Below are 26,169 nucleotides of genomic sequence, written 5' to 3'. Positions count from 1 at the left end.
GCCCATACTGACCTGAAAAGCATTTGTGTCCATTCCTCTCTCATGCCACTGCGGGCGCTTTCCAAATTTAGAATAAACAAGCTTACAATATAGGTTAAACAGGGCTGGCCTAGAGTGAGGCGGAAGGCTGAACTGTGAGTGTACTTCTGAAGTGTGTATCGCTATCCTCTAAAAAATGGCTAAACAGGACAGGCATATTTTTAAATCAGTGTAGAAGTGGAGGGGGGAAAATATATCCATGAATGAATTTGTGATGGTAATATGTAATATTTTAAGCATGAATAAATGTATAGCTGTTGATTTATTTATTCATTCTTTTATTTACGGCGGCTGTTGTTGTAATATATTTGAAGTGACTTGACCACTTTACATTTGCACTGCTGATTACCCCTAACACTCCTCAGCAGAGGAAGCTGATTCAGTGCCAGTGAGGACACTTAGCTCTAGGGAAGGTTTGCGGGATGACTTGTTTGAACAAGTAAGCGTTTTCTTTCATTTTTACACAGCGGCTTCCCGCGCTGGCTCTCCGTCACAGCTCCGTCATTGGGCCACTGTGTCACCGTGCCTTTGAGGTACGGAGTGATTAAAAATAACTGAGTATTACAAGTACAATGCAGAATGTTTTCTTTACATTTCAGACATTTAAGAAAATCAAATAATCATATTTTTAATTTTGTATTGGGGGTGGCAATATAACAAAGCAGAACTAAATGGTAACTACTGAAAATAGGAAGCATTTCTTAAAATTTCTTTAAATAAAGTCATGGGTATCTGGAGCACACTGTCCATCTAAGTGGCTGAGGCTTACTGTGGGTCCTGTGAGAAGCTGCCGGGTGGGAATGTAGGATTCATTAGCTACTTGTAACCAAATATGCCATCTTATTTGTGTGCTTTTTCTTTCTTTTTTCCTATTCTGTTCTGTTATTATGAGGCTCTGCAAAACACTTGATTGCTGTGGCATACATGATACATACTTAGTCAAAGCAGATATTGATTTTCACTTTATTTTATTAGTTTATCTGGGATTATCTGAATCGAGGAAATACATTAAGGCAGCAAAACAAATCAGTGTGTGTCTAACCACAAACTATAATAAGGCATGAGGCAGAGTGAAGCATGTCTGCTTTGGCACTGTTTCTTGTAGTTTCAGCAGATTGTATCTATTGAAAATCACTTGTGTCTCTTACTGGCAATGTAAAGAGTATTACATACACTCCTATTAAAGCAGGGAGGCATCCTTCCACCTAAATAAAAAAGCTTTTAAAAAGTGCAGAAGTAAGTAACTAAATAATTGATGATCGGGCTGTATATGATTCTTAGTTTTAATGTTCATTCTTGAAAACCACATTCCAAAAAAATGATATATAATGATTATATCCCTACTGTCCTGTAGGTGTGAATAAATGACCGTGAAATATGACAGTAGGATACAGTAGATAGTCTGTAGTTAAATAATCAAATGGCCAGAATTATCTTTGACAAATTTCATAATAAAGATAGCAATTTTCAATCACTGTTACTACTGCACTGAGTTCACATTAAACAGAATCAGTCAAGTTCAGTCAGTTGGCATGGAAGCAAAACAGTTTTGGAAAAGGGCACCGGTCCAAAAAATAAAACAATTTTAACTTTCATCCTGGATGTAAATTACTCAATAACAAATTGCCTTCTGCATAAACTGAATCCATTTTAAAATGAGCTCTTCTGAATGCTACTGAGAATTCTCATGTGTGCCTGATTTTGAGGGACGTTATGATTCTAATGTAATCCTTAGTCCAGTAATACAGTACATAATGCTTAAAGAATACACTTATTTCTTTATCTAGAGCTGGAAGAAAATCTGCTACTATGGCAAAGCTAGCGTTTCACTTTCCAATAATAATACAATAATCTAAGCAAATAGTGTTCCTTTGTAACAATAACATAATAGTATGTGACCTGAGCAAGATTAGTAATTAGGAATTTATTAGAGGGCACTGAGAGTTACGCTTGGAATGATCCCTGGTAGTGATTTCTGTCTATCAGATCCTCCTGCTTTGTGGACAGTACCCGAGTTTCTCAGGATCATTTTGAAAAAGTGAAAACAAATGTAAGCCAGATACTTCTGTATACACTCATTAGACACAGAGCCGGCAGTCAGCAGAAGAACAGCACAAAAATGATCAGCATTTGATGTAATAAACCTACAAAAGTCTTGCAGTATTTATGTTGTGAAATATTACAGTCCTAATGACTTGTTTGTAAAAGTGGGGCTTCATTTGGAAGGAGATTTCACTCTCTGGAGGTGCTTTAATTGTCAGATATGTGAATATTACGGCTCAGTAGACATGCAGAAACCCAGCTGTTTATTCAGACTTGATTGCTGATTAAACGCAGTGCCTTGTTCTGTTAACTTCGGCAGCAGCCCGCACTCACACACTCCAAACATCGTCAAACACACAAGCTGGATGGGCCGAAGCCATGGGCCAGGCCTCCCTCTGCCGGCTAGGGACTGTACCAGAGGTCGTTTGATATGTAGTGCTTGGTTTCTGTAAAGTGCACTATGGCAAGCTGCTGTGACATTTAATGCATAATTGCTGATATCAAGAATACAATTGCTGATATCAGCAATTCATGGTACACCATTGTGACATTTAATCCTTAACCGGATGTTAATTAGTATGCATTTTTGATATCAAGAATACAATTGCTGATATCAAAAATACAATTCTTGATATTAAAAATACAATTGCTGTTATCAATAATTAACTGCCAATTGTTGATATCAACCAATTGTATTTTTGATATCAGAAATTGTGTTTTGGATATCAGAAATTGAATTCTTGATATCAAAAATGCATACTAATTAGCATCCGGTTTCGGCTGCTTTCCGTGTTGTAGTCTCTCCCCTTCTTCGGAAAAGCCCCCAGTAGAGTCATTGTAAAGCTGGGGTCTGCAATCCTGACAGGCAGCAGTAGCAGCTCGTTCTGAAAGCACAGAGCCGCCCCGCTTCAGAGCGTCTCCAAAGCCACGCCCCCTCTGTCACACATGCGCACACAGAGCAGAGTCGCAGCGCCAGGAGACACATGTGGGTGGAATCGAAATATAGATTGATAGACAGGAAGGACAGCCTATCATTACATTCGGACCGAATGCAATGATTGGTCGATCCTTTTTTAGTCCTGTCCCTTCTACAGAAATATATATATATATTATATATGTTACATTTAGACCACTTAAATTATTGATTGCTATCAGGATGTAAAGAGACTTTCAACCAGTATAACAAAAAATGTTTCTGGAAAACATTGCACACCCTACCTTTAATGCTGACACTGCCTGCTCACTGTGAACACCTCGGCGGTGTTGCCCTTCTCCGCTGGCATGTTTAGCTCCGTGACGCTGCCACAATTTCATTTCCGGTTAATGTTCCGGAAGTGGATTTCCCCAACTTCCGGAAAGGCGCAACGGCTCCAGCGGTGTGAGCGCATATAACGGCTTCACGATTCGAAACAATATACTGGAATCTGACTTTCAGGGGCATTTAAATCTATCCTTATAGTTATTAGTAATATTAACAACATTATTATTATTATTATTATTATTATTATTATTATTATTATTATTATTATTATTATTATTATTATTATTATTCATTCTACACGGAAGCCCACTAACACAAAAAAATATATATATACAACTTGTAATTATTATAATTTTATATTTTTGGGTAAATCTATATTACTATAACTATATGCAGTAAAAAAGGGGTAAATTACCAAAGACTAGAACGTTATTGTAATTCCAGAACTAAGTTATAGTTCTATTATTAGTAGTAGTAGTATTTATTTCTTAGCAGACGCGCAAGTCCAGGGCAACTTACAAAATATCAGAGCAATACAATGTGCAATAATATGAAAGGTCTTATCAGTAATATTAGAACAAGGACAGATGAAGATAACTCAACATGTAAGTAACAATGTAAAACTATATACATTATTGTAACAGATGTTTAGATGTACACAGTTGTTTAATATTAACTGTCATACTGGGGGTGTGTGGTAGCTTCGAATACAAAACAGACATTATTCATTACAACGTTATTTGTGCTTACAAATGAAAGAGAATCACGGTATATCATTGCAGTGCCATGATATTTACGGTCTAAAGGCTTAACCCTGAAAAAAGTTTAATGTGCTTTAAACATGACCATTACTTTTCTAACTTTGTATGTTTACATTGGGAAACTTCCTACCAATAGAGTATGGAGACATTTAAAGAAGATTATGTGATTACGACGTTAAGCGCTGCATATATATGTGAATATCGCTTAATGTGGATAGGGCTTAATGTGGTTTACTGTACTTAAAATGTAACCATTTGTGCCCAAACTGTATAAAACTAGATTGGCACCCCCCAGACTGGTACACAAAATATTGGATCTTAAAAATGATTTTAACACCATAATTTTCTTATTAAGCCCTATTGCAGCCAAGGCGAAATGCACTTAACATTGAATGCGCTTAATGTGGAAATAGCTTAATGTGTTTTACTATTCATATAACATAACCATTTGTGCCCAAACTGTATAAATGACAAGATTGGCACCACCCAGGCCGGTACTAAAAAGATTGGATATTTAAAATGAGGACCTCACAGGACCTTGCAAAATCTGGTTTAATTTTCAAACATATCAGCAGCCATCAGTACATATTTCCAATGTGTTAGTCATGTGTATACTGCTACATTTAGTTTGTCTTTCTCCACATTTACAAACATATGTGAATAACAGTTTAATACATCAAATATCATCTGCAAGGGAATGGGCAGAAATATTTTTATTTAAAAAGCCTTTAATTAAGTTCATGATTTTCGAAAACTTGTGTCTGGTGTTTACATTTGGATGTGTGCAGGCCGACTTTATTTTTTCAGTATTCAAATGTATATTCTTAAACGTAAACTTTGTAACTTTATAATGTGCCTGCAATGAAGTAATGTAACATTGTTGTATTGCTGCTGTACAATTAAGACGATGCATATAATGTTATATGTAGACAGGCTTTCTGTGCTTGTTACTAAATTTAGAGTTTTACAAATAGCCAAGTCATTACAATGTAATGATTTATATCATTCATTAATACTGACCAATAATTACCTCTATGGGAGACTGATTGCCCTACATGCCCTACATGTTGCAATGACGTAAATCTGATGCATCTAACCCATTGAGCTATTCAATATGAGTCTGTACATTGCATTTCACCCCCCTTTGTTTGAGTTACAATCCTTATTTTTTTTCTGGAATTGCACAAATAAAGCAGCCAGCAGTGAAAACTTGTATTTTTCCCTATATTTATATATTAAATATATAATGGAATATAAATAAACAGAATAAGTAGATATGTACAGAGCACCACAGATTATGGTTAAAAAGCAACGTAATTCATATACTTTTATTTTAATACGTGCTTGACCCTCGTTCAACCCTCTTCAAATCCCAAACTGGAAGTTGCATTTTGTTGCCAGCAACTGTTGCTCACTTCACTCAGGGGAAAAATGGCCGATTTCGCCAGCCGTACATATGCGAGTCAGACATCGTTTGAAAGTTCCTGGTCTCTAGTTTCTATATTTTATTTTGTTATTATTTATATTTTGATAAACATATTTAATACATGTATTTATAATGATCTGAAAATAATGGGGCGGAGTGTAAAGGGTTACGTTACACGTCAACGGATGTTAATTAGTATTCAATTTCAATTCAATTCAATTTCTGATATCCTAAATTGTATTTTGGATATCAGAAATTGAATTCTTGATATCAGCAATTATGGATTAAATGGCACAACGGCTTGCCATAGGGTACCAATATTTATTGTAAGATTGAAGATTGATTCTGCATTGTCTACCAAAATGACAACACAAACCATGTCACAACGCTGGGAATAAAACAGCAGATTTAATAACAGTCTAATAGCAGCTCCCAGAGCCCATCAGTCAATTATACTATACCCTGGCCTTCTACATTTAATCTTTGACTCATACTTTTAATAACAGGGCATACATTCTGCATATCTACATGCACGCTTCTCTACTTTTTGACAGGAATTTTGGCCAGCAAGGTGTTAGTAATGAAGCCGTTTACTGATTGACTAATTGTATGAACATGCACTTTGACCTGTGGAAACAGTATGCATGACAAAGATAATATTCTCAATGCCACTAATGAGGCACACAGAGAATGTGGAACACCATCACCCTTGTTCCAAAGGGAGCTTTGCAGATATTTAAAGTCATTAAGATGTGATTATTTGCATGAACACCTGCCCTGACACACAGTGATATTGACAACTCCAGTGCATCCCACTAATCACAGACGTCTGACGTTCTTGTGGGAGCTGAGCCCATTCTTGGAGAAGGGCATCCAGGAACTCCTGCAGAGACCCAGGTTGCATTTGAAGGGCCTTTAAAGTTACTAAATAAAATGGCACTTAATGACATTTTAAGGCTAAACTGCTTTGTGAATTTCCCTCACGCTATCTGCTTTCTGTATTGTACTTCATTTTCCATTAAGCAGGAAAGCAGCTGCATGCAATAGAGTTTGTAAAAAGTCCCCTGGCACAAAATATTACACAGAGAGTGGCACACGCTTGCTCGATCCATCTCAAGTCTGACAGCCTAGCGCTAGGAAAGACCAGAGATTCCTAAATACGAGGAATGAAAGCCATTCGGGTTGTAATAATTTGCTGAAATTGAATAAACCTGTTTTTAAAAATGTATGTATTATAAAGTTAATGGGGATTTGATTATTTTAAATTACAGCTCTATACGCATTATTACTATTATCATTGCAGATGTACATGTTTAACCACAATCCAACCCCTAGTCTGAGCCTAAAATTGAGCTAGGGTTAGATTACCACTTGTAAACATATTTACAAACATATTGTACAAATCGCCATTATTCTTATGACCTTGCAAACTATTTTCAACTGTTAGAGATTCACACAAACACAGAATTGTCCCTTTCCAGAAGTGTATACTTTACCATTTCTCTATAGCAGGACTCTTTCTTAACAAACTGTTTTTGCCCATTTTATTATCACCATTTGTATTGTTTGCATTATGAAAGCATAGTTGATCTTGCTATATATTAATCACTTATTACACTTTGTTCTCAGAGGGGTTAAATGGGTTAAATATTCATACCCATAATCTGTACTGTGAAGAAATAATTATGGAAATTATTCAAACTATTTCATAATTTATATTCTATGTAAAGTAAATCAGAGACATTCACACTTTTTTTTCCACATTGACCTTAAATGTCTCAGCAGTCACACCTATTTTGTGATCTAGATTAATAAAATACAATGTAAAGTCTATGATCAGCTGTCAATGGGTTAATCAGTTTTTCTCTCGGCTCAGTGTATATTAGAAAGCTACAGGCATGTTTCAAACAGGAGAGAGGCTATAACCCTGATTTCTTGACTAAATCCCAGTTAGGTGAAATTATGTACCTTCTGATGCCTGCTGGGTATCTCCAGTAACTAAATACAGTGCCGATCCTGAGAGTCTCATGTGTGCAAATGGTAAAATGTTGCCTGTGAAATGGAGGATTTTTGACTCCTGGATTTTACCCTCGTATTGATATTTTCCTGCATAATCAAATGTTTGCATTTCTTTGCCTGGGAAAGAGATTATTCTTAGCCCTGGCTGTACATTGTTTTTCATTTAACGTGTATACATTACATTTTCTTTTGTGTGCCATACCACTGAATATACATTAAAGTATCAAAGTGATGTATACGAGTCTGTAAAACATCTGTAATTTTCAGTTGTATAAGGTAAACACCATTACCAGTTATTCACTCTTCTAAATTCCTTAGTTTAATTATATACTTTATCTAGGAAGAAATTAAGGGATTATATATATATATATATATATATATATATCTCATCATGACCAGCCACTGCTTGATGAAGGCCTCCCCAAGTTATTTCCACTTACATATGCAATCTATTCTCCTAGTATAAAAAGGATTTTTGTATTTGCATTTGAGTAAGAGTCCCTCAAGAAATCAACTAAATAATTTTCTCTCCAAGTTGGTGATTCTGCAGTATACTACAGTATACTTCACTTACTCAAAGCCTTTGGTGCCGCAGGATGAGGACTGCAAATAGCACTTAAGCTGAAAGAAAAGCTTGACATGATCTACCTTTGGGAGGAGAGATTATACCTGCTTAACACAAACAGCCTTAATATCTGGGATGCAATTAAATCATTCTATTGACGTAACATGTCCTAAGGAGACACATTAGGAATCATAACATGCTGCTTTCATGCAGCTTTAGAAGAACACCAAATAAACAAACTTTTTTTATTTTTATAACAGAGCTGGTATATTGATGTAAATATAGAGTAAATCCAATACATGAGAACTGCAACTATTGCTTTCAAGTTTGTAATTTGAGGCAAAAATCTTTATTCCTTTTTAGGCTTTTTGAAACCAAAGTGGTTTAAAAGATTATCAGATTTGCATGGCATAATAGTTTAAACTGTCCATTTTCTGTATATAACTGGCATTTTGTTACTTTTTTCGACCAGAACGTAAGTGTTTAAAGTTTATAATATATTATATTACCTGTTCCTGTTATTGAATGTTTGGTTGAGCAACATCAACTAGGGTGTTTTTATCATCATTGCCCTAAAGGTATTCTCCCTAGTTGTCCTGTGATTTTTTTTCTTTTTCGTTTATCCTTCTAATGCAGGCAAGGCATAATGCTATTGTGCATTTCCTATTTTTTTTCTCGAATTCACATTCTAAAAAACTAAATTAAAGATAACTCAGCCCACGCAAAATAAACATATGCCCGAGTAGTACACATGACTAGCGTCTTCTCATTTCCATCCTTTACAGGCTGTGCAGATGTCAATTGTCTTCTTTGGAGAAAGATTTGTAAACATGTTGTTTATATTTGTTGTTGGTTGACATTACATTCATCCTTCAGATTTATCCAGTTGACTCTTTATGAACGGAGAGAACCAGGTAAGAAGTAGCAGCCAGGTAATTTTTGTTTGTATGAGTGACATTTTGTTTGTTCCTTCATAGTTCACCGAATGTAAATCTTGTATTGTCCAATAACCTGGGAGTGCAATGCAGCACAAAAGCCATTACTCCCTACAGATGTATGTATTTCTTTGTTTAGATGTGTCATAGAAACCTTTTGCCGGGAGTTATTATGTACTGTTCAAATATATCATTTTGAGGATGCTGTGCAATAGATGAATTCCTAGTAGGATAGTTACTGCAGACACCATGTGTTCAGATACTCTGTATAATTGAAATTTGTCTTTTGCATACAGCCTGGCAAATGGTTGCTTTAAGATAGACTGACAATTTGTCTTACAGACCAGTGACAAATTAAAGGAAAAACTAACATAAAGTGTCTCAGTAAGGTGTTGGGCACCACGAGCCCTAGAACAGCTTAAATGCTCTTGGCACAGATTCTACGAGTCTCTGGACCCAACTGGAGGGATGAACACCATTCTTCCAAAAGATATTCCCTCATTTGGGGTTTTGATGATGTTGGTGGAGAGTGCTGTCTAACACGTTGGTCCAAAATCTGGTTCAGTTGGGTTGAGATCTGGTGACTGCGAAGGCCACATCATTTTCACATCATTTTCACATCATTTTCATACTCATCAAACCATTCAGTGACCCTCGTGCCCTGTGGATGGGGCATTGTCATCCTGGAAGAGACCACTCCCATCAGGACAGAAATGTGTCACCATAGGATAAAGGTGATCACTCAGAATAACTGTGTAATGTTTTCAGTGACCCTTCCCTCTAAGGGCCAAGCAGAGGTGTAAAAAGCAGTCGGAAGTTATACTTGAGTAAAAGTAAAAATATTTTATCAAAAACTTACTCCAGTAAAAGTAAAAAGTCTCCCATTCAAACAGTACTTGAGTAAATGTAAAAAAGTAGCTACTTTCAAGAGTACTCAAGTACCAAAAGTAAATTGTGATTTTAGTAATAAAGTGAATGTGCATGTGTTTGTGTGTGAGCCTTATGAAGAGGCACACAATACATTCATTTGATGTTTTAATCCAACATCATATTTTACTTAATTTATAATGGAATTTTATTTTTATGGTTCCTCAATTTTATCTTGAAGAAAACCACATCCAACAAAAATAAATGTTATTTAGGCACATATCTGGAAATTACTTTCATTTGTATTCAATATTAACAAAGGGTAACATTGGGGATTTATATAATAACCTATTTCACTGTTCATACACACACACGCACACACACACCAAAGAGTTGTATAATAAAACACAAAACAAAATAAACAATATAAAATATGTACCCCTGCAGTGATCACGTGTCATAATGTAATCTATTGTACTGTGGTGCAGGAGACTGGGTTCGAATCTCAAAACTCCACAGGATGTTACTAAATATATTATATATGAATGAATATAACTTAAAAGCATCCGAGCACTGCAGCGTCTTCACTCCCATGAGTGAAGTGCTGGCCCAAATAAGGCAAAAATATATAATTAAAAATTGATTTTGTAGCCGCACTCATGCTTATTAGGTATTTAGACAGGACTCTTGTATTACAAAAGTTTAATTTTATTGAATAACGATGCCTTTCGACACTACTGTGTCTTCATCTGGGCTATAAATACCTAATAAGTGAGAGTGTGGCTACAAAATCTATTTTTCATTATATATATATATACAATTATAAAATGTGATGTTGTCCATCTTAAAAACTTGTTTTATATAAAGTTTAAACATCACCATGGACATGATTTCAGTACCTTTTTTCATATACAATTGTACTATTTATATTATAAAGTGAATAATAAAGTTAAAATGTAAAATAAAAATCACATTTAATTATGCATATTATTTATTAATACTGTATATGTTATGGACAGCTGTCATTAAAGTAAAGCTGCTGTGAAGTTCACCCACACATTGTCTTTTTAATGGATTTGTTTGTCTTTTAATGTACAGTGATACAGTAATGGATATTGCTGTGCCTCATAAATTAACTTCTCCTCATCAATGCTGTTTGTTATGGCACACATGCGTATGCTGATGCGTGTTTCCATGTGGGTTGACATCACTTCTGATTGGTCAGATTCTTTCCAGTCGTGGCAAAAAAATCTAGAAAGTAGACCGTTTAAATCCTAGCTATGCTAATTTTCCTTAAAGCAGGGTGGAGCTCCTATTGAAATACAGGCAGGTCTACGATTTCTGCTTGTCCAGTGTGAATCACCAACACACTTTATATTCCTGTGTGATGCAGGACGAGCCTTTAGAAGGAGGCGACTCTTACTCATTGTATGAAACTGTTAAGGTCGGAGACATGAACCACATTAGGGAGAGTGTAGCTAACCTCTTTCCAGGCCCGACGGCAGGATTAACTCGCAAGGGGGCATCAGACATGGCTGAGGGGCACAACTCTTTTTGTCGATGATAACACAGGATGTACAATAATCAATATTAAAATTACACACAATGTCTTTGTATAGCTCTCAAGTTTTCAAAACGACAATGCATGAGATTTGTCACAATGCAGTGACAGATACCGCTGCCGCTGGCAAAAGCAGGAGCCAGAGGGCGGGGTGGCCACAATTGTTTTTGGAGCAAATGCTTAAGATTTTAGGGGCAATGTGTGAGACTTGAGAGCTATACCTGCCACAGGAATGCAGGTCACTGCACCGCTTCACAACATGGACCATTCATAACCGGCTTGAAAAAAACGTTATGACAATATATATATACTAACAATACTGTACACTGCACTACACGACTTATCTGTGCCCTGCAGCTCGGACGCAGGTACAATATGGCAAGCCAAATCATCATTTAGAGATATCTCAAAATACAATTCAAGATATATTAAATTCAATTTGAAATATCTGAAATAGGACAGGAAGTCAATTTCAGATATTTCGTTTAATGCTCCATTTCAAGATATCTCAAATTCGAGCTTTAAATGAGATATCTCAAATTGACTTCCTGGTCTATTTGAGAGATCTTAAAATAGACAGGAAGTTCATACACAACATACAGCATTCTCACAGGAAGTCAATTTGAGATATCTTGAATGTAATTTGAGATATCTCTAAATGACAATTTGCCTTCCATAGGTACAGGCTCTCTCAGATCAATCCTCACCTCTCTGTGCCATGCACAGATTTTCCACGCAATTGTGAACTCTGCTAAACCATTTTGCATACCCATTATTAAAGTTAGATATATTTTTTTCAAGCTTCTGCTGTTGTGGGCATACTACTTTGAAAGCAAATTTAAATGGTCAAATTGATCCTGCCTTTCTACTGTGTGAAGGCCAATCAAAATACTTTTTTCCCCAAATGGTAAAATGTATGTGACTGACGTATGAATGGTGCTATGGAATTGCAGAATGAAGCATATCGCTGGTTTTATATTTATATCAATGACCTACCGGAAGTGAGTAACAGTAACAGAGTCGTCTGTGGGAAATGTACTGGAGTAAAAAGTAGATTATTTGGTTCATAAATGTAGTGGAGTAAAAGTAAAGTACAAATACTCAAGAAACGTACTTAAGTACAGGAACAAAGCATGACCCCTCTTTCAAAGTCACTGAGATCCTTTCCTCTTGCCATCTTGATCCAAAATCAAGCCCAACTGGACCTGTTCAGCATTTTTATACACGCCACAGAGCATGATAGGATGTTAAAGTCCCTGGACTTTCTGCCACCCCACCCCACACTCACATATTTCTCAGAGTGTTTTGTTTGCAACGCTATTTGAAAATAATTACAGTGAGGGAAAAAAGTATTTGATCCCCTGCTGATTTTGTACGTTTGCCCACTGACAAAGAAATGATCAGTCTATAATTTTAATGGTAGGTGTATTTTAACAGTGAGAGACAGAATAACAACAAAAAAATCCAGAAAAACGCATTTCAAAAAGGTTATACATTGATTTGCATGTTAATGAGGGAAATAAGTATTTGATCCCCTATCAATCAGCAAGATTTCTGGCTCCCAGGTGTCTTTTATACAGGTAACGAGATGAGATTAGGAGCACTCTCTTAAAGGGAGTGCTCCTAATCTCAGCTCGTTACCTGTATAAAAGACACCTGTCCACAGAAGCAATCAATCAATCAGATTCCAAACTCTCCACCATGGCCAAGACCAAAGAGCTGTCCAAGGATGTCAGGGACAAGATTGTAGACCTAGACAAGGCTGGAATGGGCTACAAGACCATCGCCAAGCAGCTTGGTGAGAAGGTGACAACAGCTGGTGCGATTATTCGCAAATGGAAGAAACACAAAATAACTGTCAGTCTCCCTCGGTCTGGGGCTCCATGCAAGATCTCACCTCGTGGAGTTTCAATGATCATGAGAACGGTGAGGAATCAGCCCAGAACTACACGGGAGGATCTTGTTAATGATCTCAAGGCAGCTGGGAACATAGTCACCAAGAAAACAATTGGTAACACACTACGCCGTGAAGGACTGAAATCCTGCACAGCCCGCAAGGTCCCCCTGCTCAAGAAAGCACATGTACAGGCCTGTCTGAAGTTTGCCAACATCTGAATGATTCAGAGGAGAACTGGGTGAAAGTGTTGTGGTCAGATGAGACCAAAATCGAGCTCTTTGTCATCAACTCAACTCGCCGTGTTTGGAGGAGGAGGAATGACCCCAAGAACACCATCCCCACCGTCAAACATGGAGGTGGAAACATTATGCTTTGGGGGTGTTTTTCTGCTAAGGGGACAGGACAACTGCACCGCATCAAAGGGACGATGGACAGGGCCATGTACCGTCAAATCTTGGGTGAGAACCTCCTTCCCTCAGCCAGGGCATTGAAAATGGGTCGTGGATGGGTATTCCAGCATGACAATGACCCAAAACACACAGCCAAGGCAACAAAGGAGTGGCTCAAGAAGAAGCACATTAAGGTCCTGGAGTGGCCTAGCCAGTCTCCAGACCTTAATCCCATAGAAAATCTGTGGAGGGAGCTGAAGGTTCGAGTTGCCAAACGTCAGCCTTGAAACCTTAATGACTTGGAGAGGATCTGCAAAGAGGAGTGGGACAAAATCCCTCCTGAGATGTGTGCAAACCTGGTGGCCAACTACCAGAAACGTCTGACCTCTGTGATTGCCAACAAGGGTTTTGCCACCAAGTACGAGGTGTCGAAGGGGTCAAATACTTATTTCCCTCATTAACATGCAAATCAATTTATAAGTTTTTTTAAATGCATTTTTCTGGATTTTTTTGTTGTTATTCTGTCTCTCACTGCTAAAATACACCTACCATTAAAATTATAGACTGATAATTTCTTTGTCAGTGGGCAAACGTACAAAATCAGCAAGGGATCAAATACTTTTTTCCCTCACTGTACATCATAGACATCCTCTTTACATTCCCCTGTATATCCTGCACTAACATATCATGTAAAGATCCATTCATATATTTTGGCCACTCACTGGGATCTTTTATGTTTTTTGTCTGGGATTTGGATTGAGCAGCTACACTACCACTGTCATCAGGGATGGCGAGCGACGAATCTGAGTCATTCTTCTCCACACCGGCTGATGGATATTGCTGCACACTGATACATTTCAGCAGCGAATTTCATTGGTTTAGAGATTGTGACTCTTTTCTCATTTGTTTTTTTTATATTCACTTCCTGGTAGTTTTTGTCTCTTAGACATGGTAGAAAATTGTTTCAAATCTCTATAGCTTACTTTTAGCAAAAATTATGTCCACTTGTTGTAGCTAGCTAATGTTAGCTAACGGGAAGGAAGGCAGGAAGGCCTACCCAATATGTTTCCACTGGTTTCTATCTACAGCTTCTCTTTTCCATGTCACGTCTGCAAAATGTATGATTTCATCTTCCCATCTTTTATGTGTAAAAATATATAGTCTGAGCAAGAAATTACAGCAACCCGCTGGGTTGTTTTGCTGTCAACAGCTGTGCTTCTGTACACTATAATTCCACCTTTGAATTTACCAACCTGTGTTTTGAGAATTTTACACATACTGTACACAGTATATTATTATGGTAGAGCAATCATAATTACTGTAAATGTCAATACATTTTCCTTCCTTTCAGGCAATGATTATGTCCTGTTCTCCTTCAATGTTAACGCTGTAGCAGCTATGGCTAAACCAGATGAAACAGATGTCTCCAATAAATACGAATTATGTAAAAAAACTAATTATAAATTGCCTTACACAAAATTACACTGCACATAATGGACCCCATGGTGCAAAGTAATGATGTATTGCAGCTTCCTGACCAACTGCATTTGATTTAGAAAAGAAAAAGCAAATTCTGAACAGGAACTTCACAAATAAGTAAAAATAATACAAATATAATGACTGTAAAAAATGCATAAATCATCCATAATATCCAGTCAAATAAGTGTGCTGTAAATCTACACTGTTGTTCATTGGGTAGTTTCACAAAACCTCTTGAAGTCAATAGAAGCTTCTGGAAGTCACCTTGACTGCCAGTGGGTATAAAAAGAAGGGTCATACAGAAACAATCCAGTCAGTACCATTTGTCATCATGGAGAAAGTCAGATAATTGTCCAAAGATCTCAGGCAAAAGGTTATCAATCTTCAAAAGTCTGGTGACAGAAAATAAAAAATCTTAAGATGAACATCCCAGTTCCATAATAAGGAAGTTCAAGACCTGAGGGACAGTTACTATCCTCTCAGGAAGATGTAGGATGCAGAATCTGGTATCCAGAGTAACTGGTCATACTACAAGAAGAAGTGGTGAAACATCCCTCATGAGAAGTTACGGAGCCCATTAAAAGCTTCCAGGAAATGCTTGATTCATGACATACCCATTAACAGGAAGTGAATAAATGTAGACCTGTCTGTATTAAGAAATATATACTTAACTAATTTTGAAAGATACACTATGGATATATAAGACACTGACAGTCATACTCATTTTGTATTATTTTTATTAATTTGTGTCATTGAATCAAAGCATGCAGACCTGCCTATCCTTGGCAGGGAGAGAAATATGTACTTGGGGTTTTAAGAAGACAGTTATAAGAACCATGTAATGTGATGTTTAAGTGAGTTTGGATGCCTGCGTTGCATGTGCTATGTCACGGCATTCTAAATGACACAGTTAATAAGATGTTAAGCCTCCCTTAAAGTTTTTATTGCTGATTATGTAAAATGTAATGTATTCCCCTGTCATATGTTGCAGTCATTATCAGATTCATAAGCCCACCCCATTACCTCATTATGCCAACAAAACAAATTAGATGGCCTAGCTGGAACTGTCATTGCACCTATTACAAAAATACATTTGCAAGGGAGTATGAAGTGTTTTACTTCAGATGGAAATTATTAACAGGCCAAGTAACCTCCTTTTACAGCACCAAAGAAATGTGTGTGAGCCGCAAATCAGGAGACCCAGACAATGCTCATTTCCATATCTACTGCTAATGAGCATGCCAGACACTGACATTACAGAACAACAGGGATCAGCATTTTAACAGCACGTTACTGTGATACTGAGTAGGTTTGGCTAAAGAGGAGACCACCACTGGTGGAAGATTATTACAAATGAAAAAAAGGCAAAAACGTTTGCAGAATGTCAGGCAGATGTGTCCCAAACCATGCAATTAAAAAGGGTTGGAGGACTGAAAATGATAACAACAGCTATGCAGGCACAGGTGAGATTATTTTCCCCACAATGTTTTGCACATCAGTGTCTCTACTCCTGTTAAGGATGAAGGCCTAACTCCTGCATGGATGAGCCACTCTATTGTCTGTGAGGACAGAGAAGAGGGAAGAAAGAAGTGAGGCGCAGCTGACGCATGTGGAAAGTCATGTCTTGCTCAAAGTGTTTTTGTAATGACCCACTATTTAAACTGTCTGCTCCTCTGGAAAACACAAAGCTCTTATTTATAGTCAAGGGGAGCGACAAGTTTAGACTGTTTGCTTAATGGTATAAGTCAAACTTTTCTCTCTTATACGCTATGTTTACAGTATGCTGCCAGCTGATGCACAGAATCCATTGTTTCACTTTTCTCATGTTCTTCTCATTATTGTAATTGGATTAGAAACAAAACGCTGGTGTCTTAAAGAAGGAAACAATAACATCAAAGATCATTTTGCAATACTAACGGGTAGAACACAGTGAAGGTCTCAAGCAACTGAAAGTGTAAAAAACGTGATATGCAAATAAACAGGTTTTCACAATATACGTTAGTGTCTACCATCAGCAGTTTAATCACTGAATCAAAACTGCAATGTCATCAAGTGCTATAATTGAGCCGCCTGTCAGGTTTGTAATTCAATGCACATTAGAGGTAAACAAACAAACATCTCACACAGCTAAGTGGTTCATATAAATGTAATACTTATAAGCCCCCTGTGATTGAAATTATGATTATTGTTACATTTCTAAGCAGATGCTTGTTACAATAGCCTATATCACATTATTATTTTGTATATATGATTATCCATTAATATGGCTGGGTTTGTACTGGAGTAATCATGCTCAAGGGTACAACAGCAGTGTCCCCCACCTGGGATTGAACCCACAACCCTCCACTTGGTCCAGAGCCCTGACCGCTACTGTGCACAGCTGTCTTTATTGACATCAGTAATGTTTATACCCACTTCTGTTGCAAACACATTTGACATGACATGAAGAGATATATTGAAAAATATATAGTTTATTTAGTTTATTTGTTTGTCTTTTTGTACATGTCCTGGAAATAAAAGCTTTGGAATTTAAATGCTAAATTCAAAGTCTTCTCTGGCCGTTTCCTGGCGATGGCGGTGATCACAGCTCTCTCAACACAAGCGCAGCACATGAACTTTACATTCTTTGTTTTCGCTCAATTTGAACATTTGCTTTCAAGATTAACAGTTGAAACACTTCCCTTGCCTGACTGATACACGATAATAGGGAAACATCTTTAAAGTTTGCTAACATTAATGGCCTTGTAGAGTGTGGAAACCTCATTCCAGTAGACTCTAGTAGTCCGCCAGCCTCTGGTAATCACAAGACTGGTGCATCTGTCAATCATGGTTGTGTTCAACACATGGATGGAATCTAAAACAACTGTTGGACAGGATGCCAGCCTTTTGTTAAAGTGGAAATATGGCACACAACCTGTTACTAGAAGTGAAGTGCTGAAACAGCAGAAGGAACAAGCGTGAAGTTAGGTTATTGTTTTGTGTCAGCTCTAGCTCAAACTCAAACAAAAAGGTAGTCGGCTAGAACCGTTGGCACTGCTGTTGTTTCAGACCAAGATGCTTACGAAGGAAACATTACATCATGATAAAAAGTGATGCTTAATTAAAGAAATTAATATTTTAAAGTAAAAACGTTAAGAGAAGCAGTCACTATTATTATTATATATTGAAATATATAAAAGTGATTAACTGTAATGGCCAAATGCTTCCAACATTGACAGGTTTAGTGAAAAGCAAGACTGCAGTGCTGGTGTACAGTATTAGAGGGTGTTTCGCTGATTAATACAGAGTTGGTGCAAATCTCTCACAAAATACTTCCTGCATTCATAATGAAGGGTTGCAGTGCTCTTTGTTTATCATTGTAATCTGTACTTGGTGAGTCTGGATGCTGTGGCACTTATATAATACTGAACTGAAGGGAAAGAAATCTCATTAATCTGCAGACAACAGTTAATAAACACTGAAGCACAGACATGTAATCTGCACAGAGCATGTTATTTAACTTGGAATTTAGCCTGGATGTGATCTCTCTTGTTTTGTTTTTTGTTGTTGTTGTCTTTATAATGGGTAATGAATAATTTAATTAAATCTTTCTTAGCACATTTTATAACAAATTAGTTACAGCACATACTTACAATGGGAATTCAAATTGTTCTTTAATTACTGTTGTAATTGCTGTGAAATTAATGTGGAAGCCAGTAATTACATTGCAGGTATGGGGTGTCTATACACAGAAATAATAGGATCTACCACCACCCCCAAAGATAATCTCCTGGGAATGCTTTGCAGAAGGCCAGAATCCAGCACGCCCTCAAGGTCAACATATAAATCTGTGTTTTGTCTAGAGTATCATCAGTTTACTGTTTGAGTTGTTTGATGTTCTGGTTTGATGAGCTTCACAGGTTAATATACTAAATAAATGTTGTGAAAAGACTTCAGTATGTTTTGACCATCATCATTAAAAAAGCTCAGTGTACATCGCTATGGCATCAAGCTACATTTAATTCCTAGCAGCCCATAACTTTATGTGGTAGAACATGACCTTAAGCTTTCAAAATGTTACATGCAACTCTATTTTTTGTAAAACTGGCATTACAATCAAACCTTTAGGCACTACTGGAATGACTTGGGCTTTACAACAATTTAAAGCATGACTGAAAATAGTATTATAGGCTGTTAATGGATATTGTGGTCAATATATCATACAAAACAAAAACAGAATACAAAAATTATTTTCTGAATTTGTTCAGTTGAGTTTTGTTTCAAACCTTTATTTTTTGTGGATAAATATATATCTATCTATATCTATAGAGAGAGAGACAGGGAGAGAGCGAGAGCATCATCTTGCTTATTTTGAAGTGACTGAATACAGAAAAAATCATGAATACTTTTTAAACAGTTAATACATTTTCACTAGTGTCCGCTACAGAGCCCAAGCTGTGAATGTCGTTGTGTGGGTGCAGCCATGGACTCAGTGTGCAGTAGGATATTGGCAGGGATGCCAAGAGAAGACTTTATTCTCTTTGACTCTGGATTCAACTGCTTTGTTTCCCTTATGGTAAGTAAGCCCCAGTTGAGACAATATTTTCTTCCCAAAAACATATTGTTTCTTTTAGTAAAAGCAAAACTACTCTTACCTTTCACACACTGAGCTTCATAAGTGAAGAAGCCGGTCAGCTCCTTGTGTGTAAAACTGATGTACAACACCGAGGGAGGCAGGGGCTGCAGGGGTTTCGTCTGGGATACCTGGGAATTGGAAAGAGATGAACAAACAAAGAAGAAACTAGAAATTAAAGAGAGTTCAATATGAATTTCTGTCAAACACTTTAGATGCTCCTTTGTTTATATTGTAAAAGCCATTAAACTGAATGTTTTGATAACATATTAGTGTTGGTTTCCTTCAACCACATACACATACGTGCGATCATAGAGAGAAACCTGACGAAGCAAGAACATATGGGGTGTGGGAGTTGGCAGGCAGGTACTAGCACATGGGATGCACTGTTTTGTGGAACCAAAATAAAAATGTGAGGAGCACGTATTTCAGCTAATGAAGTGGTGTGAGAATAGTGCTCCATTGTGGAAATATGGCAGTTCTGTGCCAAAACTGACAGTGAAAATCATTAATTTATTTTCCATAACAACCATCAAGTGATTTATTTGAAAGACTGTAGTTACTCCTGAGTTACTACAGTATTACCCCACTTAAACCACAGTGCCACACATTGCTAAATTTACTATTTAACTATTTTTTAACTTCAATGCTGATGATGTTTTATAGAGCTTTTCGTGGAACACAATATCTTAAGAAAAACAAAGCACTGCAAGGACACCAAATGTTGAAAATATGTTATATTTTTACACAGAAATGTGCTTCAAACTGAATCCATTTATTCCAGAAAGCCATTTATTTAACAGATCCTAATAAAAATAAATGGTTATTGGTGATTCCAAACAATATCAAATAAAAACATTTAAGTATCACTTTCCTTTTATAAAACTTTAGACAATAAAAATGCCTTAATCTATAAAGACACCAGATACAAAGCTTCTCTCTCTCAAGTTACTTAATATTCTTTGAACATAAAATACACAAGATATAGAAGCTCAATGTTTTATGACGGGAAATTTATTATAGTTAATTAATAACTTCAAAAAAGCCTTTGTGGAGAGGGACCATAGCCAACAAAGAATTATTTGTGAAAAATGACTAATGTAATCTGCTAATAAATATAGCATCTAAAATAACAAAAGGCAAGTGATTTAGGGAACCAGATACATTTTATTGATAGATTTTGGTGGCAGTAAATGAAGTTAAACTATAACTTATGATCACACCACCAGCAGATTTTAGATGAGGTATCTTTATTTGGAAGTGACATCCATATTCTTTCACGGGCAAATTTCTGAGCACTGGTAAGATCAATGTTTAGCAAAACTCAGGCATTCTATAATTAAGTACATTTCAATTGCCTCCATTTGTCTTCTTTGTGAATGTGTAACGGTATATATAGGTTACATTATGTTACCTTTTCCATATTTTTTCTGTTTTTTTTTCCTTATTTTCTTCTACTGTATCATCAATCCTATCTGTCATGAATAGGAAGATGCAATGGAAAAGTTGGAATAAGACATTCTTAGTCAAATGTCACCAGAACATCCAATAAACGGAAATACACAGTATGTGTGGCACACATGAATGGTTGTGGTATCCTAAACTATTTCAATTTTTCCTTCTTTTTCTTCCCTAAGGTTAATTTCAGGGGATTAAATGTGAGGGAGTTATGTCTCATTCACCATGTATGACTCAGATGAAAGCAAGTAATTTGAAACCCACAATGATAACAGTTAAGATATTGTATTTTGTATATTCTAAGCCTCACATCAGGCAAACAATCAAGTGGATGAGCACAAGTAAATACGTCATGTATCTGTCAATCAAGTCAGAACTGTACACAAAGTGTCTTATCAGTTTGTGATATGAAGAAAAATAAATGCTATACTGTCGAGTCTTACCAAATCCTACCTAGAAAATAAACATATGCATAAACCAATTGGTAAGTGTGCATTTCAAATTACAAACTATTTCAAATTAAAATAAAACCAGTCATTTAACAGGTATTTTACCTGCCTTAAAACCGTAACCTCTCAGTCAGTCAGAAGGCTACAGGGAGTTTTCAGAAGCAGAAATTCTCTCCCAGTTTCAACCAGGAGCTGATTGTTTAGCAAATCGGATGTCTCGCACCTTGTAACAAGAGAGCAATGTATAGATCAAGGATGAGCCCAAATGGTAGTTTGAGAGCTAGTGGCTGTTCATTAAAAAAAAAGTAGCCTGAATGATGATGAGCGATAGTATGTTACTTAAGTTACCAAGGTAAGGACATACATAACAAAATATCAGTAATAACACAAAGAAGGACATGTTGCAACAGAAGGCAAGGTCAATAGATCCAGAAATACTGGTGGCTATGTAACTGAAAAACATAAAGGGAAGACAAACTGATAGATTGTTGCATCACATTCACATTCACATTCACATCAGTTAATTGTGCCCCTAAATAGGCAAAAATATACACTGCCAATGAATGCCCAGAGGACGTGCAGTTATGTCTGCTAACAAAGGGGGTCTATAGGTGATATTGAATTGCAATATAATGCCCTTGAAATATATTGTCTGATGCATGTTCCATTGAGAAGGTATATGTAGGCTATACATTTATGAAACGCCAGATTAATAATACTTTAAACTAATTACTTTCATTCTGAATTGTATTTCAGTATCATTTGAATATGTCCCAATACTATTGACTATCATTGTATGTGTGTGTGCATGTAAAGTCAGCTTTTGAAGTTACTCCATGTATAGTATGTGTTATGAGCCTTCCGCATACTGGGGTAAGAGTAATGGACAGGGGAGCTCTCCTTGGTCCTGAAGGATGATGTAGTGAGAATGAATTCAACACAACCTGCACAAAGTGTCAGTGTATAAAAAACTATATTATAGAAGAGTTTTTGTTATGAATTTGCATCAAAGAAACAGATGGTGACTCCCATGATGTATGTCGTGATCAGCCTGAAGGAAATTACTGTTCAGTTACGAACACCCTTTTTAAGAGAGTTTAGATCATAAAGGGAATTCAATCATATTGAGTTAATTATTTAAATCTATGTATCGTGTGTGTATGTGTATATGTGTGTATTTGAAAATAATTAAAGGAAGGAGAAGAGGCAGAGAAAGTAATCAAGGGATATGAAGCTGATTTTTAGCATTGTGTAATAAACTGTATAACTGTAACCTGCCAGCTCTGTTGAAGGTAGGCATGAAGAAGAATATCAGTCAGTCACCAGGGATTTGCACACTTTGTGACATGGACTGTATCTGATATTAATAACATCCCATCCCATCAAAGGCAGTGGCGCATGAGTGAACTGTGGCAGCAGGGAACAGCTTCCAGTTCAGAATACTTTGTGTGTTATTATATTTGTATTGTTTGTATAACATGGAAACACTTGTGCAATGCAATATATTTATATCCTTATGGCGCAAATAGTTGCTGACTGTTAGCTTAAGTTGGTGGAGAATTTACTGTATGTTAAGCAAAGCATAAATTATATTTTTTTAAATGAAATGTTATTGGTTAATGTAACTCAAAGTTTAGTTTAATGCAAAGAATAAACAATTTAACATTTGAGAGTGTATGTGTGTTTTAATGAGAGGAGCTAAGAAATATATACTTTTGATATTTAACTTTATTTGTAATTGGAAACGCTGTGATAATAAACTTTTGATTTTAATATTGCATGGTCCCATTTCAGATTGTGAATGTTTCCATATTCCAAAAAATCGCACTTCAGGGGAAACGTGCCATTGCGAATGGCTTGTGAACATCGATTGCTTTGGACTTTCATGAATATTCCCATTCAATATCTCCCATATCTATCCTTGCAAACGCGTCTATTTCACATGCACTTTGTGTGTGGCGTAATTTGTCACGCTTTTCCATCGCCAAATCAGCATTTCCCTGCTATGTTGGCACTGCCTGTCTCTATACCAAGCCCTCTGCAAAGCATGGAGACATAGCATCAGAGCCGCCTCTGTGGCGTTTTGACCATTTTATGCATACATGCTTGTAACCGAGCTATGATCAGGTATTAAAAATAGAAGAGAACTAAGGTTTATTTCTCTCTCTCTCTCTCTCTCTCTCTCTCTCTCTCTCTCTCTCTCTCAACCACGCATGTGTTGATCTGTGCTGCAGCAACGTGCATCAGCTCCTCTTTGACCCCAGAGTTAATCTGCATGCAGACAGAAGCTCCAATATATTTGCTAGCTGCTGGATTTTAAGGTTTTCCTGGGCTGCTGCTTTTATGTAATTTTTTTGTTGCAATTATTTCTTAAGATCTGGGAAGCTCGCTTTGATTTGATTTGCTCCGACCGCTTCCGCAGCAGTGCTGCAGATCTCATTCTCCAACCCGAGTGCTAATGCGACCTGCTATGTGTGTAATGTATCACAGTGAAGGTACACAGTAAATACAGGGACACGTCCATCTGCAATAAAGAGAGAAACAAGAAGATGGTGATCATGGCTCCTCCAAATGTCTCATGCCAGTGCTCGACTGCGATGGCGAAGCCTGCTTACTCTCTAAAGATCATTCTGTGGGTATTTCTAATCGCTAATCTTCTTACAAGGTAAGCGGAAAACGCACCAAGGTGCTATTTAATGGCGTGAATTCATTCATTGACTGTTTTTAAAGGGGAGGGAGAAGGAGCTACATATATTTGATGTGTTTCTTCTCCATCACATCAGGGTCTTGAGGTTTCTTAAAGCAGGCGGCTGTGTCTCTATGTGGTAGTTTGGACGATAAAAACCTATACTGCATTGGATGCAAAATCAAATGGCTGTTATTTATTTGAAACGTAACAGTAAAATGATCTGTACTTGCAATGATCGAAAAATATAAATGTTAGGAAACAATATCAATGGACAGCTGTGATCCACCCAAGATTTTTTTTTTTTTTTTGTGAATTAGATAAAGCAGAATAAAAGAATCAGGGCTTGTTTGGCGTCCGGTCCCAGTTTTGTGCCTCAATCTTGCTGTTTTTACTGAAGGAATTGATGAAATGTAAGCAGTCTGGGCTTATTAGGTTGTATTATTACTTATTCATGTGTCAATTGAAACGAAAACAGCAGAGCAAAGCAAACATGCATGGACCGATACACAAATACAGAGGTACATGATGAACACAGTGCATGGATCGCTCCCCTTTTCCACTGATGTAAAGCTATGGGAAGAAGACGAGGTTTTTGTCTGTTGGTATGCGAAACACAAGCTTTGTTTCCAGTGTATTGATGAGTGTGCACTTCCTGTTCAACTTCAATGCAATACCGTTACTGTGTGTCACCACTTGACCATTTAAAATGTCTTCATTTACTGTATGCAGCTTGCTGTGTTTATTTATCTGTCTGCATCCCCCTATATATCTAACCTGCTACATCTTTTATGGGAACATGCATATTCTGTTTATACAGAATAATTCACGTTGAGTAACGTTTTGGGATTATTATATTTTTTTTTAATAAAAAGGTGTTTATATTAATATCGATCAGTTTTCCTTCTTTACGTTTGTAGCTTATGATTGAGGGGGGAGGGGGGAACCAGGAACGAAGTCATAAGAAAAGAAAACCGTCTCAAATATGTCTGACCTGGTGCCGATTCCCCCTTTGGAAAACAAACAAAAATATAATATTATTTATTATAATTATAATGATAATAATACAGTATTTGATTATGCCATTCAATCTTTTGGTGTGGGCAGCATGAATTACACCAACAAAACGCAACCTCTATCCATGCAGAGACGAAAACGGATTGTCTTCGGATTTTCCCTGCATAAGTCTGGTTTCGCCTTCAGGGTGAAAAATGGAGGGGTGATGGATCAGCTTTTTTTCCATTTTATTCAACCTAACGTGGTGGAAAATGCGGCCATACGGAAACGTGGCCTAGATTAAAAATAGCAGCACTGAATTTTTAATATTGTTCACAGTAGCTATCTGTGTTTGCTGCAAAACCCAAGTCTCACCATGTTGTAAACACACGTGTGCATGTAGAGAGAGTGGGAACAGGTTCAGATCATCAGAGATAATAATCATGTCAGGCAGGATCTTGCTTTCATTCAAATTTGTGTGGTCCATAATTTGTGTAGTTCTTATGTCTATAAATATTCTGTGTATTACATTCATATACATATTTCGTGTGGTACAATAATTCTCTTAATTTAGGATGCCAGTTTATTTTTTGTTCATTATGCTTTATAGATAACACTCAAAACTGTTTTTCATCTTACATCAGTTTTTAACTTAATAGTGGGGTCAGTCTGTTTTAAAGGGGTTGTATAAGAGTTCTTCCCTAATGTTCACTTGAGCAGGTTGAA

At 36.8% G+C, this 26,169-nt stretch overlaps 1 protein-coding gene across 2 annotated transcripts in view; it reads left to right on the top strand.

Moving 5' to 3' along the window:
• Nucleotides 1-23,891: 23,891 nt before the first annotated feature.
• The window catches only part of gabrg2 (gamma-aminobutyric acid type A receptor subunit gamma2), a 39,799-nt gene continuing 37,521 nt past the window's right edge, over nucleotides 23,892-26,169 (top strand). For both annotated transcript variants that reach the window (XM_066716990.1, XM_066716989.1), the window contains exon 1: nucleotides 23,892-24,426. In XM_066716990.1, coding sequence (XP_066573087.1) covers nucleotides 24,311-24,426 — 116 coding nt within the window. In that variant the 5' untranslated portion in view covers nucleotides 23,892-24,310. The remainder of the gene's footprint in view (nucleotides 24,427-26,169) is intronic.

Source organism: Amia ocellicauda, chromosome 11 (genome assembly GCF_036373705.1).
Source record: "Amia ocellicauda isolate fAmiCal2 chromosome 11, fAmiCal2.hap1, whole genome shotgun sequence".
Taxonomy (NCBI): Eukaryota; Metazoa; Chordata; class Actinopteri; order Amiiformes; family Amiidae; genus Amia; species Amia ocellicauda.
Note: the sequence above shows the minus strand (reverse complement) of the source record. Positions and strands in the feature narration are given on the sequence as shown.